The 18,077-nt window shown below is 48.4% G+C and overlaps 1 protein-coding gene across 6 annotated transcripts in view; it reads left to right on the forward strand.

Moving 5' to 3' along the window:
- PHKA2 (phosphorylase kinase regulatory subunit alpha 2) overlaps positions 1–16,535 on the forward strand; it is a 64,120-nt gene extending 47,585 nt beyond the window's left edge. For 3 of the 6 annotated variants that reach the window (XM_024569791.3, XM_024569794.3, XM_045203289.2), the window contains 8 exons: positions 8–109; positions 2,638–2,756; positions 3,524–3,553; positions 5,006–5,059; positions 7,085–7,255; positions 9,344–9,397; positions 10,115–10,315; positions 11,035–16,535. In XM_024569791.3, coding sequence (XP_024425559.2) covers positions 8–109; positions 2,638–2,756; positions 3,524–3,553; positions 5,006–5,059; positions 7,085–7,255; positions 9,344–9,397; positions 10,115–10,315; positions 11,035–11,205 — 902 coding nt within the window. In that variant the 3' untranslated portion in view covers positions 11,206–16,535. Of the gene's footprint in view, positions 1–7; positions 110–2,637; positions 2,757–3,523; positions 3,554–5,005; positions 5,060–7,084; positions 7,256–9,343; positions 9,398–10,114; positions 10,316–11,034 lie in introns of those variants that run through there. The other 3 variants (XM_024569792.3, XM_024569793.3, XM_053917645.1) reach the window with 3 other exon arrangements.
- The last annotated feature ends 1,542 nt before the right edge of the window (positions 16,536–18,077 follow it).

Genomic DNA, 18,077 nt, shown 5'->3' on the forward strand with positions numbered 1-18,077 from the left:
TTTTTAGGAGAAGAAGCTTCTGAAAGTTTAATGAACCTCAGCCCTTTCGATATGAAAAATCTCCTGCACCATATTCTAAGTGGAAAGGAATTTGGCGTTGAAAGAAGCAGTAAGTAAATGCTCATTTTACCTCTGTGCAGAGGGAAGCAGAGAGGGCCTGATAGATGCATCCAGCATCACCTGCAATTGCTTCATTTATGTACAGATCGACATCAGTAATTGCACTTTGGGGCATGATGTATGAAGGTAAGGTTCCTACTTTACTGAGATGGATAGAGTCCCAGGTGCAAGGTTCCTACTTGTCGGGCTTTGTGATCCCTTGTAGGTTTGCTGGATGAGCTGTGGTCCCACATGGGCATGGTGTGCACACCTCTGCACCCTGGCCTGCCACCTTCCTCCTGCCAGGTCCAGGTACTGTCACTGTGCACGGGTGTTAGGAAGGGTAAGGTAACCAGGGTGTTAGGATGAAAGGACTGTCTTTTCTGAATACCTGAGTGCCCACATTTGGTTTGGACAGAAGTGTCCTCAACCAGACCCCAGCCCCCTTTATGTGGCCAGGAAAGCAGCCCTCTACAACCTCACAACACCTTCTTGCTGAGTGAGTTTGCATCTTCCCAGACAGGCCTGCTTGGTTTTTTCTGTACCGGAACCCTGTGTGCAGTGCTAGGAAATAAAATCACCCAAGTCCTGGTGGAATTCTGTTCTCAAATGCTCTCTAATTATAATTGAAGCAATTATCACTTCTCTTCCTCATGATAAAGCAAAATGATTTGCAGACACATTTGTGAATTTATTTCATCAAGCCAAAGAAATGCAGTGTGGGCTGTCATTCTTTTCATTTAAGAAGAAGGACATTGGGTACTTCGTATTTTTCCCCAGACTGTGTGCCAGCCAGCTAACAAATAGGGCATCATGCCATCAGATCGGTTTTGATGACTTTTCTCCTTTCCTGAAGGAACAGTGTTTGAGATCTTTTCCAAAAGTAATTTTCAGCCCTGGCCAGGCAACTCAGTTAATTGGAACATTGTCCCATACACCAGAAGGTTGCAGGTTCAGTTCCCTGTCAGAGCACATACCTAGGTTGTGGGTTCGATCCACAGTCAGGGTACATACAGAAGGAACTGTTCGATGTTTCTGTTTCACATCTCTAGCTCTCTTCTTCCTTCTTTCTCTAAAAAAACCAATAAACATATCCTCGGAATAAGATTTTTTTAAAAAAGTAATTTTCAATTCTTCCAAATGCTCAATTGTTGTAATATAAATACACAAGATAAATATTTAATGTGTTCTGCTCATCAAAATAATATACATGCTTTGATACAGATAATTACTAAAATTTTGTTATTAGATGTAAAGCTATAGATGCTTACAAAACTAGGAGCATAGTAATGTCACTTGAAAGCCTTAACCATGTGTAATTGTAAGCAAAGCCAGAAGACGCCCTGACTTTTGACATATAACATCATTTCTTAATTGTCCTTTGTAATTGTTCAATTTTTATAAATTAGGACATGGAAATAGTCATAGCATTTTGATTAAATCCTGAGATGTCTGAGATAAATATTTCTAGCTAGTGTTTACCTCATACAGGCCCCACTGTAGCCTCCCAGACCCTTTTGGCTTCTTTCCGGGTATCCCTCCTTCCTCTCCAGCTAATCACTGTTTTTTTTTTTCCTGGGTTCCTCCCTCTCTCCTGTCCTTTAAATGTCAGTGCCCCCTTGCTCCTTATTTGTCTCTACTCCCTGGGCAGTGTCCTCCACTGCATGGCTTCAGTGATGAGTTTGTTGGGTAGCTGGGACATGCAGGGAATGCTGCCTGAGGAAGTAACCTTTGAACTGGTCCTACAGAAGGAGATATGCCAGGCAGTGCGGAACAGGCAGGGCAGAAGGGAGCAACATATGCAAATGCCCAGCATCTTGTGGCTGGTCTGGAGTGGAGAGCTAAGAGGGGCAGGTGAGGCTCAAGTCCTTAGGGCTTTGTGCGCCATTGGGAGGACTCACTGGGCCTTATCCTGAAGACAGAGCTAAGCCCAGAAGGGTTCTGAGTGGGCAGTGACATGATCACACTTTGCCTTTTAAAGTGATCACTGTGACCACAGTGTGGAGAACCAGGTAGTGGGGGACAGGGCCGCAGACAGGTGTGAGTCCAAGGCTGCTGTAGCAGGTTGGGAGTGAGATGATGGAGGCTTCTCTGCCCCTTCTGTGATGGCAGCAAGGCACTGACCCTCAGGCTGGCATGACTTCTCTGCCTCTAACCCTCAGTTGGCTTGTTTTCCCAGGAATAGAACAAACTGAGTAGTCTGTTTTCTACAAGGAAGGTGTGCTTTTGGAGAGGAGAAGTAAAGAAGTTATTTTTTTAAAACAACCAATTCATGAAAGGGTTTTATGACCTCCAAGTGTTTTCTGCATGCTGCTTTAGAGACGTTCATTCTCATTTATTCGCTCAAACACATATTGAGCTGTGTAGCAGCTATGGTTCCAGGTGCTGGAAACAGCACTGAACAGTGTATATGAGGCCTCCTCTAATGGAATTTATACTCAAGTGGGGGAAAGAGATGGATAAAAATAAGCACATCACACATATTCATTACAGTGAATACGATTTAGTTCCTAAGAACCACATGTGTTTCCCCTCCAGTGCGACCTATCCATTCCTCTACATCCAGCCCTGCCATCTCCATCCACGAGGTGGGACATACTGGAGTCACCAAAACTGAGAGGAGTGGCATTAACAGGCTGAGAAGTGAGATGAAACAGGTAAGAAGAGGTCTCAGTGCTGATGGTGCCAGGAGAGAAGTGGTTTTCCTACCTGGGCTCACCTAAAAAGTGATAGAAACCCAGGGCATGCAGGGTGTGGCCCATTCCTGATAGAGGATGTCTTGGGATCTGAACACACACCATACCCAGATATCCCAGAGCCACTCCCATATGATCATCCTTAACCTTAACATGTTGTGTGAACATTCCAGGAAACGCCTTCCCCATGTTTGCCTCTGTTGCTGAGAACTCCTCTCTTGAGTGGGCCACAGCCACTTAAAAAATAGTCATGCAAAAACTAACTGCATCATCTCTCCATGAAATGTGTCCTTCAAATGAAATAACCAGAGAAATCTAGCAATAGTATGAATGCTCATGATACCTGTGTTTTCCACTAGCCACAGGTGTCTCTTTTCACTGTTCACCTTTATTTCACAATAAATCCCTTCTGAACTGAACCCACAGGACTACAAGTTAATAGCTTTTCAGTCCTAATGTGCTGGTACTGTGCTAGGGCTTGACCATGATGTGCAATACGAAATCTTTTCCTTCTGGCCATGATTTTCAGTGAGAAATGTGCTCAGATATTCTTCTGTATTTCAAATGATGACGCACTAGACTGAGTCCAGGAGGCACTAATGGGTCACACCCTGCACTCGGACCAATGCTTCCCTGGGTTGTCCAGAGGGTAATGGAAATATAGAAGTAGCAGGGCATCCTTGATTCAAAACTGGCTTATTTATTTCCTGATGTATTTTTACTTTCAGATGACTAGGCGATTTAGTGCCGATGCACAGGTGAAACATCTTTGTCTTATTTTGCCCTTTACTGTGTGTGCTTCATGTTCTTTCTGGCTTGAATGTCAAAAGCGAGGGTGTGAATATGGAGAGTCTGAATGTGTGAAGAACAGTTCTGCCCATCAAACAGGCTTGGGTGGAGGTGACTCCACAGCTGTGGCAAGCAGCCCTGGGGACAGGCAGAGTGCTGGACTTGAAAGCAGGAGAAATGTCCTTGTCCCAGATGTTTAAACAAAACCCATTTATTAAATTTGGTTTTGTAGGGTACTTTGTGAAAGAGATAGTCCCAGGCTTTGCCTTGGCAGGAGTTTCTGTTTAAAACAAGAAGGGAAATAAATAAGAAAAAGTAAACTGTAGTCATTGATTATATCAGTAGAAAGAATACTGCTATTCCTATCCCCAGATTGCCTTGGGAGGGGGTGGATTTAACCCTGGAAGGAAACAATGTAAGGCTACCATTCTTTTATGTCACCCTGTGCCATGCTTCCTCCAGAAAATTGGAGTCATGTTCCTAATGATTTATGTCTCCATGACTGAGAGAGTGTAGAAGAATCATATAATGATATGCAGCCTCTCTGTGTTGTCCCAGGGCAAAACACCTGTGCTCTCAAATTTATCCTCTTTGCAAGAACAAACTTTCCAAATATGTTCCTTTGCCAGCCACTCGGTGGCACTGTCCCTCTGGTTACTCACATCCCCATGGCGCCTTCCAGGGAATATGGGTGGTTCCTTCTGTCTCCATTTAATGTCATCCTTGCATATTATGGGGACAAAATGACCACCTTTCTTCTTTGATGGTTTTAGACTCAGTTAGTAAAGTACAAGTTTTGTATTTGGCCTCTTCCATCAAGGAAACATTTTCTCTAAAATGTAATAGATGCCATGGTATTTTAAATTTCTATTAACTTTTTCAAGAACACTATGCATGGGTGCACATGTGTGTGACAGGCACTGTTGAGGGTACATTCTGGATTTTTAGATGAGGAAATACTTATTCTGCCAAAGGTCATCAGCCTGATCTTATTCGTACATTTAACAGATATCTACTGAATGCCAGTAGGTACAAGATGTTAAATGCTGGTTATGGGTATTTTGTTGCTTATAGATTTTCAGAACTCTTAACATAAAAGATTAGTATTTAATGACTGTGATTTTGGAAAATAAATTCGGTCCTAACTTGATGAGGAACCCTCTACATTTGACTAGAATGTGGCGCTATTTCATACTGAGAGAAAGAGCGTTTCCCAAGTTCACCGCACAGAGCCCTAGAGCTCCCCTCCCCACCCGGCCTCTGGGGCTGTTTGCCTGGTTGCCGAATGAGCACTTCTGTCCACCTGCTCCCTCTGTACCTTCTTTCTGCGGGTGTTTTCCATGCTGTTCTGTGCGCCTCCTCTCCACTTGTGCCCTTTGGTATCACTGCACACCACTGAATGGACTCTCTTTGTCTTGTAGCTCTTTTCTGTGAGCCAGGCTGTGTCCAGCAGTTCACATTCCTCCAAGTCTATGGTAAACCATGCGTGCTGATTGTTATCCCCACCGCCGCCTCCTTGTTTGTGGTGTCTTGATCCTTTTGTTGCCCTTCTCATACTCCCACTTCATCCCTAACTCCTGAAGATTTGAACAGGTTTAAGTGTTTTCATTTGACTGTCAGTATTAGGAGAGTGCACAAAGGAAGCTGAAAAGTTCTTAAACTTAGCTTTGTTTGTCCACGAGGTTTTGGAACTTTTCCAGCCTTTCTGTGGAGCCGCAGTGGTGAACCATTGCTCCCATGTGCTCATTAGCTCTGTGTACTCATAATGCCCCTGCCTGGTATGAGGCCTCAGATAAAGTGCAGGCCTAGGAAGTATTGGAATTGCTGAAGCGAGTCTGAATCTTCCTCCTGAAATGGGAAGGAGGAAACCAGCTGAGTCATTGATGAGTACTGCTGTAATTACTTTTATTTGTATCTAATTGTTGCCGTATTTAAATGGCAGTAATGAGCCCAGTGGAATAACCCAGCAAACAGGCTTTTCAAAATAAGATTTGATAAAGTCAAAATGACTCCATAGAGGACACTCCTACTTCCTGCCCTGGTAGCACACTAAACATTTGCATTTCATTTTTTTAAAAGATGTTATTTATTTATAGACAAAGGGGAAGGGAAGGAGAAAGAGAGGGACAGAAACACCAGTGTGTGGCCACCTCCCATGCGCCCCCTACTGGGGACCTGGCCTGCAACCCAGGCATGTGCCCTGACTGGGAATTGAACCAACGACCCCTTGGCTCTCAGGCCGGCACTCAATCCACTGAGCCACATCAGCCAGGGCTACATTTCATTTTCAAACCTTCAAATTTAATGTTGTGCACTGAGAAGTGAAAGTGCCAGGTAGTCCAGATAATATGTCAGGATGAAGGTTACCCCTTTCTAACCTGGAGACCATGTGCTGAGAGTCCATCCATGGGAAGAAGCAGGCCCAGAGCCTTGCTGCAGAGAGGGAGCACAGCATGGCCTCCCCCCATCTGCTGCTACTGTGGGGGGTCGCCTAATTCAGTCCTGGTCTCCAGGCTCCTGGTGGGAGCCTCACAGAGCCGCCTCTGCTGTCATGCGCAGGCTTGCTGAGGTCAGAGCAGGACTGCTGGCCTTACCCCAGCACATCTGTCATGGAGGCCAGAATAAGTCCAGCCTCGGGCAAGGAGGTGGGCAGGAGATGATGCTCTGTCCCTCTGCTTCAGCAGAGCATGTGTTCCTGGCTCAGAGGCAGCCATTGCCCCAAATTACGATAACACCTCATGCTGAGAACAGGCCACGTAGAGAGCAGATTGAAAGGGACAAGTGCCCATACCATACTCTCTGAGGTCCTCACTACTAAATGGGGATCCCCAGCCTTTTATTTTTGGTTTTGGCTCCCGACCCTCCCCTGCCCACCCCACCCCCACCCCGTGTTATGTGTTGTGTTCTCTGTTGCACTGCAGAAGTAAAGTGGCACTTTGACAATTGTCTCCCTGGGCTGCAGTGCCTCTAGGGGACTCACCTGCTCCAAGGGCCTAGTGTCTCTCTAGTGTGGCAATGCCAGAAGGCCTTGGCAGTGACAACTAACCCCATGAGCACTTAGCACCAGCCACGCATGCTCTTGGGGTTTTCTGTATCTTCATTCAGTGAGTGCTGCCAGACAGTCTGACTGTGTCCCCACTGTGCAGATGAGGTCTCGTCCTGGAGCCAGTGTCAGGGTCAGGGATTGATGCAGTTAGTGCTGAGCCAGGATTCGCAGCTGACCCCAGAGTCTGTGCTGTCACCTGCTTGGCCTCCCCACCAGACTGAGGTCTGTGCTGCTGCGCTACCTCATGGGGCCAGGCACAATGCACCACAGAAGTTCGGTAACCAAACTTGTGCATGAAAGAGTTAATCCAGCTTCAAGAACTGGTCAGGCTTCAATCAAGGAAACCACATTACCCTCTGGGAAAGTGGTGATCTGGTGTTTTCACTAGTTCACTGAGCTGTCCTGCAGAGCCAGCCATGAGGCTTCTAAAGGCCACGCACTGTCTCTCTTGCAGAAGTCCAGCACCCCGTCCTCGCCCACTGGCACATCGTCGTCAGACTCTGGTGGGCATCACATTGGCTGGGGGGAGCGGCAGGGCCAGTGGCTGCGCAGGAGAAGGCTGGATGGGGCCATCAACAGGGTCCCTGTGGGATTCTACCAGAAGGTGTGGAAGATCCTTCAGAAGGTGAGCTTCCTGCTGTGCTGAATTCCATAGGCCTTGGGGCTGGGGGACACACACTCCCAGGGAAATGAACTGACCCCCCTTACTCCTATAGTGAGGCATGGTGGCACGTACCGGTATCATCAAGCAGCATGTGGCTGCAGAATAAGTGAACACATAGCACCTGACCTTGTGTAGCTCACAGCCTAAAGCAGGGTTTCTCCACCTCGGTTGCACTGACATTTGGAGCCAGGGAAATTGATTTTTGTGGGGTCTGTTCTCTGCATTGTGGACTATTAAGCAACATCCCTGGCCTCCACCCAGTAGATGCTAATAGCACCCCCTCCCCCAGTTGTGACAACCAAAAATGTCTCTGGACATTGCCAAGTGCCCCCCTGGACAGCAAGCCACCCCTGGTTGAAAACTGCTCATGGGAACCACAGCAAGTTACGTAAGGTGACAGCTCACGTTGTATGGGACTGCTTTTGACATATCAGGAACATAGAAAGGTCAGAAGATAGACAAGAACCAGAGAAGGCAGGGAAGGCTTTGGGTGAAAACACCATGACATAGATGACCCACAACAGCCTCGCACCTCACCATCCCTGAGCCCCCAGCACGATTAGGCAGGCACGGCATCCACACTGTTCAGTGACAAGATTGAGCATTTCCCATCTCAGGGCACCATGTCAGGTCCTAAGGGCTTGAAGGTCCTAAAGGCACAAGCTCTACACACCCTGGGCCTCTGCTTCCCCACATGGAAGCCAAGGACCCCAGACCTGCTCACCTTAGCGCTTACTATTCCTTTCACCCCCAGATGGGGCTGCATTTCGCAGCTGCCTGGGGCAGTGAAAATCTCAGCAGAGGTCATCAGAAGTAGATGTAAGGGGACAGGCACAGACTGCACTGCACTCACCAAAACACAGGAGAGCCCAGTCCAAATGCCTATGGCCAAGGGGGAGTCCGTGGGGGAGCCACGCCCCTTTGCTCTCTGCACTCACATTCTGTCCCCCTCCTACATCAGCCCCAGAGCATTTCTTTCTCTGGGTTGCACTAGAGCCTACCTTTCCTCTCACAATGGGCAGGACTGATTTTTTCATAAGCTAATTTTGTTAGCTCATTTCACAGTAGGAGAGGAAAGAAAAGTCATCCCAATCGAGCACATGCAACAAGCCCCTTCCCAAAGCTCACTGTAGTATTTCTGTGGCAGAGCCCCAGGACCGTTAGGGAACCTTCGGCTTCCCTGTGTGGGGGGACTGAGGCCTTCCTCATCGAGTTGGGCATTGGGAGGTTAGAGCAGTCCCTGTCCTGGTGCAGCTGGGCTCCTGGTCCCCACATGGGAGCAGAGCCCTCAGAGCCCACAAAGGCCTCTGGTTCTCTATTCTCTGCCTCTTCTCAGGAGGCACGAATGTTTGCACCCGCTCTGTCGTCGGCCCCCCAGGAACAGGGGTGGGCAGCTGCTGCCAGCCAGGACACAGGGTTTAGAAGGCAGCCAATTAGACTAAAACAAATTATTCCTAGAAAATCTCCCCACTCTTCCTGGGACATCACATGCTTCCACCCGGACTTCCACTGGCTCAATGCCAAGACACTTTTATTATGAAAAAGCAGCATTTTGTATCGAGTCGGCGCTTGATACTTATATACATGGGTGTGCGTGTGCGTGTCTGTGCATGTGCTTGAGATTTTTGTGATTGCTGCTTATTATAGAAATCTCAAAAATAGATGCTTTGCAAAGGCACAGAAGTAGCACTTCACCAGCAGGAGCCATGAAACTCTCCCTTTATATGACACCAGTGGGGGTCTCTCTGCCAAGTGAAATGCGGAGCTTCCACAGCGGAGGACCCTGCAGCTCCTGGGGTGTTGTTCATGCGAGATCTGAAACATGCCTGCTGGTTCTCTAGAATTGTTCCATCAAAAACACAGCCTGTGGGCAGTGAGAACAGCTCTCTAAAAATAAATGACAGCCTGGCGTGTTCCAGCCCTCATGCAGGTTTCCAGGGCAGAGTGACTTAATTGTGTGTACATGTGCATGTGTGTACACGTGTGTGCACACTTATCAATCATGTTCTGGAATCTGACTGAAATGTGATGTGTGTGTTCTGCCTGCAGTGCCATGGTCTGTCCATCGATGGTTATGTGCTCCCGTCCTCAACGACGCAAGAGGTACTATAGGAAAAACCCAAACGCCGGCCTCCCACCATTTCCACCAAGTACTGTATTTCACGGACTCTGACCACTGATGCTTCTTTCAAGCTTCTTACATATATAGATGGGCCATTTGGAGATCTGATCTTTTTAGCTACTCAACCCTAAAATTTTGCAAAGTTTCTTTCTCATATTTACTAGTATCACCTTTTATCCTTCCTGTCAGAAATAGCATTTCTGACTATCGAGGTCTTTAGATTTGCCCCATAAAACCCTATTAAGAGAAAAGAGCAAAGCTGCGTGCCACAGTCATGAGACCCCCATGCAACCCCCTCAGACCCCTCTCTGCTGAGAGCAGCCATCTTCCTTGGTTTCTTTTCCCCTGTATATTCTTTTAAAAACTGATTTTTTAGTTTTTACCCTGCCCAAAGCACCATGCCATATGCCGCAAGAATGATGAAGAAGAATGAAAAATAAGAAACAGTCCCTGCCCCCAGGAACTCAAGAGTCCAGTGGGCGAGGTAAATCAAGCTAGAACAAGGCCTGCTGCCTCCCAGAGCATAGCCTCAGGCTCCTGCTCCAGAGGGTTCCTGCTGGCAGAATCAGGACAGTGACCAAAAAGGAGGCAGCATTTGAGCTGAGGTCCAAATCCAGTGGGTGTTGTGATTAGCATTGGTGAGAAGGCTGTGTCTGTCCTGGCTCACTCCTGACTCCCCTGGCGGGTCCCTTTGGCAGATGACTCCGCAGGAGATCAAGTTTGCTGTCCACGTTGAGTCGGTGCTGAACCGAGTGCCCCAGCCTGAGTACCGGCAGCTTCTAGTAGAAGCCATCATGGTGCTGACGCTGCTTTCGGACACAGAGATGAACAGCATTGGGGGCATTATCCATGTGGACCAGATTGTGCAGGTGGCCAACCAGCTGTTCCTGCAGGACCAGGTGGGTGTGCCCAGGCCTGCCCAGTCACCCCAGAGCCAAGGTGGGGACAGAGGCAGGGTAGCCAATTTGGCTGGCATTTATCTAGGCTGGAGATCCTGTGTCCAATACCAAAGAATGTTCTTGAACAAAGAAAATGTCACCACAGATGGTGAAAAATGTCAACCATTTGGCTAGAAAATGGCACAGTGGCCACTTGGGAAATCTAAAGACCTTTGAAGATGGACAGGCCCGTTTTGGCGTATTTTTTTTTAAATTTTTTAAATTGATTTGAGAGAGACATATTGCCTTGTTTTTCCAGTTGTTGATGCATTCATTGGTTGATTCTAATATGTGCCCTGACTAGAGATTAAACCCACAACCTTGGTGTATCGGCACAATACTCTAAGTAACTGAGTTACCTGGGCACGGCTCAGCATAGGTTTTAGTGAAAACACCATCCTTGCTTGACATGGCCCTGGGTAGACAAAACCACATAGTCTGCACCCAAAGTTGCATTAGGAGAAGCTGTTTTCTTGTTAGCATCAGTGATGCACTGTGAACTGGGGTGTGTAGGAACCCAGGGCAGTGTCCAGAGCAGAGGCCAATGTTCCCCCTGGATACTGTAGGCTCTCCTTCCCCAGGCCGGGAGCTCCACAGGCCACAGGCCTGCAGCACAGAGTCATCACAGGGCTGCAAGAGAAAACTCTGCTCATCCTTTCCTCTGCCTTTTCTTGCTGCAGATGTCAATTGGTGCCATGGACACCCTGGAGAAAGACCCAGCCACAGGCATTTGCCACTTCTTTTACGACAGTGCTCCAAGTGGGGCTTATGGGACAATGACCTACCTAACAAAGGCAGTGGCTTCTCATTTGCAGGAATTGCTGCCCAATTCAGGCTGCCAGATGCAATAGGGCCTCGGCACTCTGAGTCTGTCACTTGCCGCCTAGCCTCATTGGGAACTTTCTTCTGTTGCCCAAGATCTCCTGTGCTGTCACAAAAGCATGTCTCATCAGAAACACTGGCAGGGCAGAGATGGCAGTGACTGAAACCAGTGTATGACCAAGCCACAGAGAAAGCCAAGGAATCCTGTGCCTCCCCAAGGAGCAGCATAGGATCGTTGTCTAGGTCCATTTTCTTGGCACATTTGTCACAGCATCTGGTCTCATGGAGTCTCAGGAGGAATTGGAAACTGGTCTCTTTTCAGAACAGAGTGAACTGAGAAGCCAGCTTAAATTGGCTCTCACAGAGAGTTACCAAAATAGGTTTGGTAAGCTACTGCACATATGAAAGATACTTCCAGTAGCGGTGGCTAGACAAGCCAACCTAGACAAGTAGAACATCTTAACAGGATGTATTCTGTTTGTGGACCAAACAGTTTACCAAATAGAACAACCCTAGCTTTCTAAGGAAGCTTGGTTTTCTTGTGGCTTGCTTTCTTGACATCTTGTTTCATTGCCATAGCTACCTTCATTAACTTTGACTCATGGTCTTCAAGGATTTTATCCTGACTGCCCATGAATTAGGAGTTTCTCCTGCTTTCTGAAATATTCCACATCTCCTGGAATCCAGCAAACAAGAAACAATGTCAGGGGAGGAGCAAACTGTTCTTATAGCTGAGCCAGCTGTTGTGGGGCTGCAGTGGGCAGGGAGTCCCTCTGGAAGGCCCATCACCCTCCACCCCTCCCTCTGGGGGAGCCAAGTGATAAGTATGTGGCACCAGAGAGCATGGAAATTGGTAGTAGTGTGCTCCTGCAAAAACAATGCTTCTCCTTTACGATAAAGCTGGGCTGGGGGCTGGGGGCTGGGGACTCAAGCCCTTCTCCTGCAAGCACTTCCATTTTAACACTCTCATGTGGGTGTGGTTAGAGGCCTTGAGTGTTCTGGATCCTAGAGGGTCCAGAACAAATAGTGACCAGGCAGGGCCTCTTCAGTCTTTTGCCAGTGTCCTGGGGGATAGAGTTTCTCTCCAGTTGTCCCAGGGGTGGAGGACAAATAGGCAAACAGTTTATATGAATAATGGAGTTGAAAGAACAGTCAACTGGTGGCCACATGGTGAGCTCTGGCTGGTTGAGAGTGATGGGTTGGATTTGTGACAACTCTGCCTCTGAAATGGGAACATGGTTATTGGATATTTGCTGGGAAGTTTAAGTGACAGTGGAGAAAGGTGATGTTCTAGCTGCTTTGAATGGACATTGCAGTGCCTGATGCGTCCTCAGAGTGAAGATGTAGTAATGACAGTTATTCCAGAAGCTGAGGGAAGTTCCTGACAGTTCCTGCTGAAGCGCCTTTCCTCAGTCCCAGCCAAATACTTGGCAGTTGCCCCTGGGAGAGACAGTCTAGAACACAAGTCTCGGCACACGTACCTGGACTCGGTGGTGTCCAGGTACCGTTCACAGGGAATATCAATACCTTTGTTTTCCATGTCTTGAAAACATGGTACTTCCCTTTATGAAGTACAGAGTAGTTACTGAAGGGAAAGGCTCTGGAATCTCTCAGCTTCCACTCCCATGGACATCCACATGCTCTCTCTCCTCCTTTCCTTGCCCTTCTCCCCACCTATCCTGCCATTAATATCAATATATAAAACCATTCTCCTCAGATTACTAGATCCTTACTTCATTTGTCAGCATGTGTTGAGAAAGCGTCCTGTGCCTGTGTGAGAATACGAAGGGAAATGAGTTGCAACTCAAGGAAGGCTAATGTGAAAAGATGACCACCATGCTTTATGGTGGTGGGGGAGAGCCAGTGTCAGAGAGCCAGACAAGGTGCAGGATTCCCTCACAACACTGGCACTGGTGGGACAGATCCCAGTGACAGCGTGGGCACCATGCCCCCCGCCCCCACCCCAAGCTCCTGCCATGCTCCAGAGCCGTCCTGTTCATGCCCTATCTTCCCTGGGAAAGCTGGTTGCTCCCATTTGCCTCTGAGGGTCCAGGGCACATCACAGCCACCCAGGTTTCATAGTAGCATTTCATAGCCTTTATTTTTGCTCTTCTTAAGACACACTTGCCATAAACAGGGCTCATGTAAAATTTACCTGCTAGACTCCCTGGTGGATCATTTCAGACACAGATAATGTAGGAACGGTACAAGCTGTGAAAGTTCCACTTGCTTCTTAGGAGAAGGCTCAGGGAGAGTTACAGCCCTCCAAAATGAGCCAGGTGCTAATTTAGAACAATCACCTGCCCGTGAATGACGTGCAAAAGCCACGGATGCTGTGTTTGGGCTCACCAACAGAGAGGCAGGCCAGGAGAAGAGCCATAATAAGCAATTCAGCCGAGCCTTCGATTCACTCTTTTGAAACCTCTTTCAAATGAAACCCTGAAATAGTACTGCATTTCCACAAGCATCAAGCTGTCAGCTTCAAAGAAGGAGAACAGGCTTCTGAGGCTTGATCCCTTTCACGAGCAGCTGAGGCCCACGCAGCAAAGAGGAACAGATGTTGCAGGGGCCTGTCCTGACCATCCTGGTCTTGTGGTTTTGGGGGGTGAGGCTATGCTTTCCTATCTCCCTCCTCGGAGCAGAGAGGCTAGTTTTGACCTTTTCTGGGGCTGAGGGTAGCATGTTCTGTTTCAGAGCCAGATCAAACATGTCTTTGAACATCCTCAGGTGAAAAGCAGCCAGTGGCTTCACCTGCTGCTCGCCCTGGCTTTGACCCAGGTGAGTCCAGTAGCAAGGAGGAAGGTTCTGTCTCTGAGTCCAACTAGCCTTACATTTCAGGTCTGACCTGGGACAGTTATTTACCCTTTGTGTTCCTCAGTTTACCCATCTGGAAAATGTGCAGGAAGCCCACAGACTGGTAACAGGAGTAAGCCCAGGGAAACAGCAGGTATCCCCCCCAACACCCCCATCTCTGGCAGTCAGGGCCCAGGGCCTTCCCATTCACAGGAAGCCAGCTATGCCTGATGGTGAGCTGGGCTGGGCTCTATTGGTCATGCCCCTGTCTCCCAGAGTGGCTGTCTGTCAAGGGGTCAGTTAGACCTTCTGCAACTCTATGGAAGTGTGATGAATGGAAGGAGAGACTGTTACTCATTAGCTGCCTAGATAGAGTGCATGTAAATGCTCCCTGTGTAAAGAAAGCAAAAGAAAAAAGACCAAAGATTAGCAGGGAAGAGAAACAGTTTGTCAGCTGATTGATGCCATTTATTTCTGGACAAGAAGACAGGAGGCACAGCCTCCCTTGATGTAAATTACACAGAACCATCTCTCAGTTCTATTGACTCGTGTACAAGTCTGGCAAATAGCTTTTGTCTTCTCTGCTTCCTTTTTGTCAGAGGGTACAAAAGCCTCCCACCCCCTCCCTTGGCACCATTGTCCTTCAAGGTGGCTTATGCTTTCGAAGTCCCTGCCATCTGTTCCATGTGTCTCTGCACTTTGCCTGGTCCCAGAATTCCTTCTGTTCTCCTGGACTTGGCCCCCAATAGCTCTGCTGTGAGGAGAAAGTAAAGATGCTGTCACCCTCTTAGAGCCCCCGTGTCCCCCACAGGAAGCCATTTAGGAAAATCCATGTCCTTGAGTCACCAAAAGAGTTCTCTGAGGAATAAGAAGACTGAAACAGCAGGAGAAACTGCTCTCAAGTCTGTTGCATGGAATGTTTGACTGATAATCTGAGAGAGGAAAAAATTTCATCAGAAAACAATTTGTGTGTGTGTGTGTGTTTAAGGAACATATGCGCAATTTTGGCAAAAATGCCTTCTTAGAAGGACTGGAATAATCAGAACCAATGAACTCTGAAGTCATGTGATGATTCATCCCTCTGCCTTATTGCAATATGTCAACTATTCTGAAAAATGAATTTCTCGGAAAGCATTTATTGTGCATTGCTCAGCGTGCAGAAACGCGGGGTAGGGTAGTGGGAGATGAACAAAATGACACTTGGGTTTGTGAAGACAGCTAAGGAAGGATACTTCCCAGCCTCCCATGAAAGCATCCTAGCACTTGGTGTACCAGGACCTCCATGTCTCAAACCTAAATCCTGAGCAGCTTCGGCCTCTCAGCAAGTGACCGCCAGATGCTTCCACCTCCAGCTGGTATAACTGGAGTGCCAGGCTTTGCAAAGGGCACGGGTTTGGGCTGTCCGACATGGGACCAAGCTGTATCTGAATTGGGCACGGGGCCATGGTTGTGCCTTCCGTGTCTTCTGTTTTGAAAGAGCTTTCCAGGTACAAACCCAGGATAGGCACACCCAGGAGGAGCCCCAGTCACTGGCTCTAATTTTTCATGGCTTCATTGTCACCCCTTGGCACTGTGTCACAGTTTTTACTTGCAAATAACAGCAACTCTGGGAGGGTAGGAAATATATTTCTTAAGGGATATTGGATAAGTCACATGGTTACTAGGCTTGGCACTTCCCCAGCCAGGAACAAGGTCCCCTGTTGCCTCCGGGTGCCCCTCGGCTCACAGCCTGGGGCTTGCACCACAGATGTGCCCCCATGCCAGTTACCATCACTAGGATCATGGTCTCTGCTCTTTTGGAAACTGAATATGAGGCTTTCACCTGTCACCAGAGTGGACTTCACACAGCTGCTAGCTGTCACGTCAGTCTTGGGCAGGTGTGTTGCATCAGCTTGGGGGTAAAGGGCAGGTGGTTAGGTAAGGGAGGTTGGAAAAGCAAGTAATTCCAAGTTCCTTCTGAAGTGGAGGCAGGGTTGGCATCATAATGTGGCAGATCCCACAGACCCATGAAGGGGCTTTGATGCCGAGCATCTGAAACTAAGTGTCCACTGCAGCCAGGACTCTTGCCTTTTACTCATTTGTCCAGAAAAGGACCTATCTCTTCCCTCCATCCCCAGTCTGCCCCGAGAACTGACCTAAGAGGCATCTGTGCCCTTTGAGGAAGAGTGTGCAGCAGGAGTGAAGAGGGATGTGTAGGGGACCACCAGGCTTGCGCAGGTCATTCCAGTGCCCCCTCTGGGCTCAGCTAGGACAATTGCAGTTTTTCCTTTTGGGTAGAAATGTTACTAAAGTCGTCATGGTTGGATCACCACTGCTGCCCAGACAGTCAAGCAGAGCACCACCCAGCACTCAGCTTCCAAGGAGCTATCACAACCCTCCCTCTGGGGCCCTGGAGGAGTTACTGGGGCTCACAGTTTGTTTATGACCGACATGGTGCTCAGCTCCATTAGCCTCTTTCTGGACCCTGAGTGACAGCCCATTTGGGACAAGACACAAATGATTGTTTCATCTTTCCTTCTAAGTCTTCAGCCAGCTGGGGGATTTAAAAATAAAGAATTTGAATTGCTTCCAGATGTAAGCCTCTCTCCTGACACTGGATCATTTCCTTCAGCTGTCACCCGGGATCAGTGCCTGAGCTGTTGCACACATCCGAGTCACTCTCATGGGCTCAAGTGAGCACAGGCATCGAAGCAAGCTGGCCTCTCACTGCCGCTCCCCTTCCTCTCCCTCTCCTGTGGCAGCAGCACCAGGTCCCATGGCTGTTCCCTCTTCCTCCTGAACCACAAGAGATCTGGAGCTAAAAGGGCCCAGGAGGCTCCATGGTGGCTCTGTGAGGGTCTTGCACACACAGTCAGGGGAGGCAGCTCTTTGCGCCAGGAGATGAAGAAACTGCCAAGTGGGCCCTTGCCATTCAGGCTTGTGCTGACCTCGCAGCCTGAATCTCCTGAGCTGACGCATCCTGCAGGGATCACACACACACTTGCCATATGTGTTTCTGTCCCTGGTCCTCTAATGGAGACCAGAGATGGCTTCTGCACTGTCAACACACATTTATGCAGTTGACACTGTGCTTGGCAGACTACAGTGTAGATAGCTCCAGGCTTAGTAAGGGAAGAGACAAAATAAGAAAGTTAACAGGGATAGATGGGTTGCATTGGAGCCCAGAGCCAGAGAAGAGTTTGAGCACGGGGCCCATAGAGGTTGGAATGGGGGTTCAGAAGGGAGGATGGGAGAGGCCGTAGCACAGCCCTTTGTCACTCGATGCCAGGGACCAGTCCTTCAGAGGACCAGCTCTGTTTTCTCCACGATGCAAGGTTGAAGAAGGAAAAGGCCACACTGGCGCTGCTCAGGGAGGATTTGCGTGAGAGGGAGCCTGTTGACTCCTCAAAACCCTCGCCTGGGTGTGATGGACCCACTCCACCCCCAGCAAGTCAAGGTTAAGTAAAATCCCCTGAAAAACTGGACCTCAAGCCAAGAGCTTCTTAAGAATATAATCCATCAGTATTAAACTCTGTCTTATTGACAGATGTCAAAGTACTGTGCTAGGGCTGGGGGTGGATACAACAGCTAGGTGAGGCCATCTTCACGGCTCCCTGTAGCTCGGCCAAGGCGATTAAGAAACCATCCTCTGACTCCTCCCTTTCCCTGCGCAGACAATAAGCAAAGGAGCAGTTAGATGCATCATGTGTCAGAGAATGACAAGAGCCAAGGACAGGACAGGAATAATGTAGAAAAAGGGCACAGAGGCCTAGGAATGGTGGGGTCTGTCATACGGGATGATTACAGAAAATCTCTCATAAGGCAGCATTTGGTCAGAGACCTGGATGAAGTGAGGCATTGAGCCAGGGAATACCTAGAGGAATAGCATGCCAGGCAGAGGGAACAGCCAGTGCAAAGGCCTGAGGCAGGAGTGCATTTAATATGTTTGCCGAAGGGGAAGGAGATGAGAGGGCAGAAATGGTGCCATCAAAGGAAAGAGCTGAGACTTTGGCTTTTGAGGTGTTTGGGACAGAGGAATGACTATTAGTGCCAATCCTTCCAGAGATATTTGCTTTACAGGGGAGAGGGCAGAGGGGAGAGGGGTTTTGTTGTACAGCAGGTATGGAGG

Source organism: Desmodus rotundus, chromosome X, assembly GCF_022682495.2.
Source record: "Desmodus rotundus isolate HL8 chromosome X, HLdesRot8A.1, whole genome shotgun sequence".
Classification (NCBI taxonomy): Eukaryota; Metazoa; Chordata; class Mammalia; order Chiroptera; family Phyllostomidae; genus Desmodus; species Desmodus rotundus.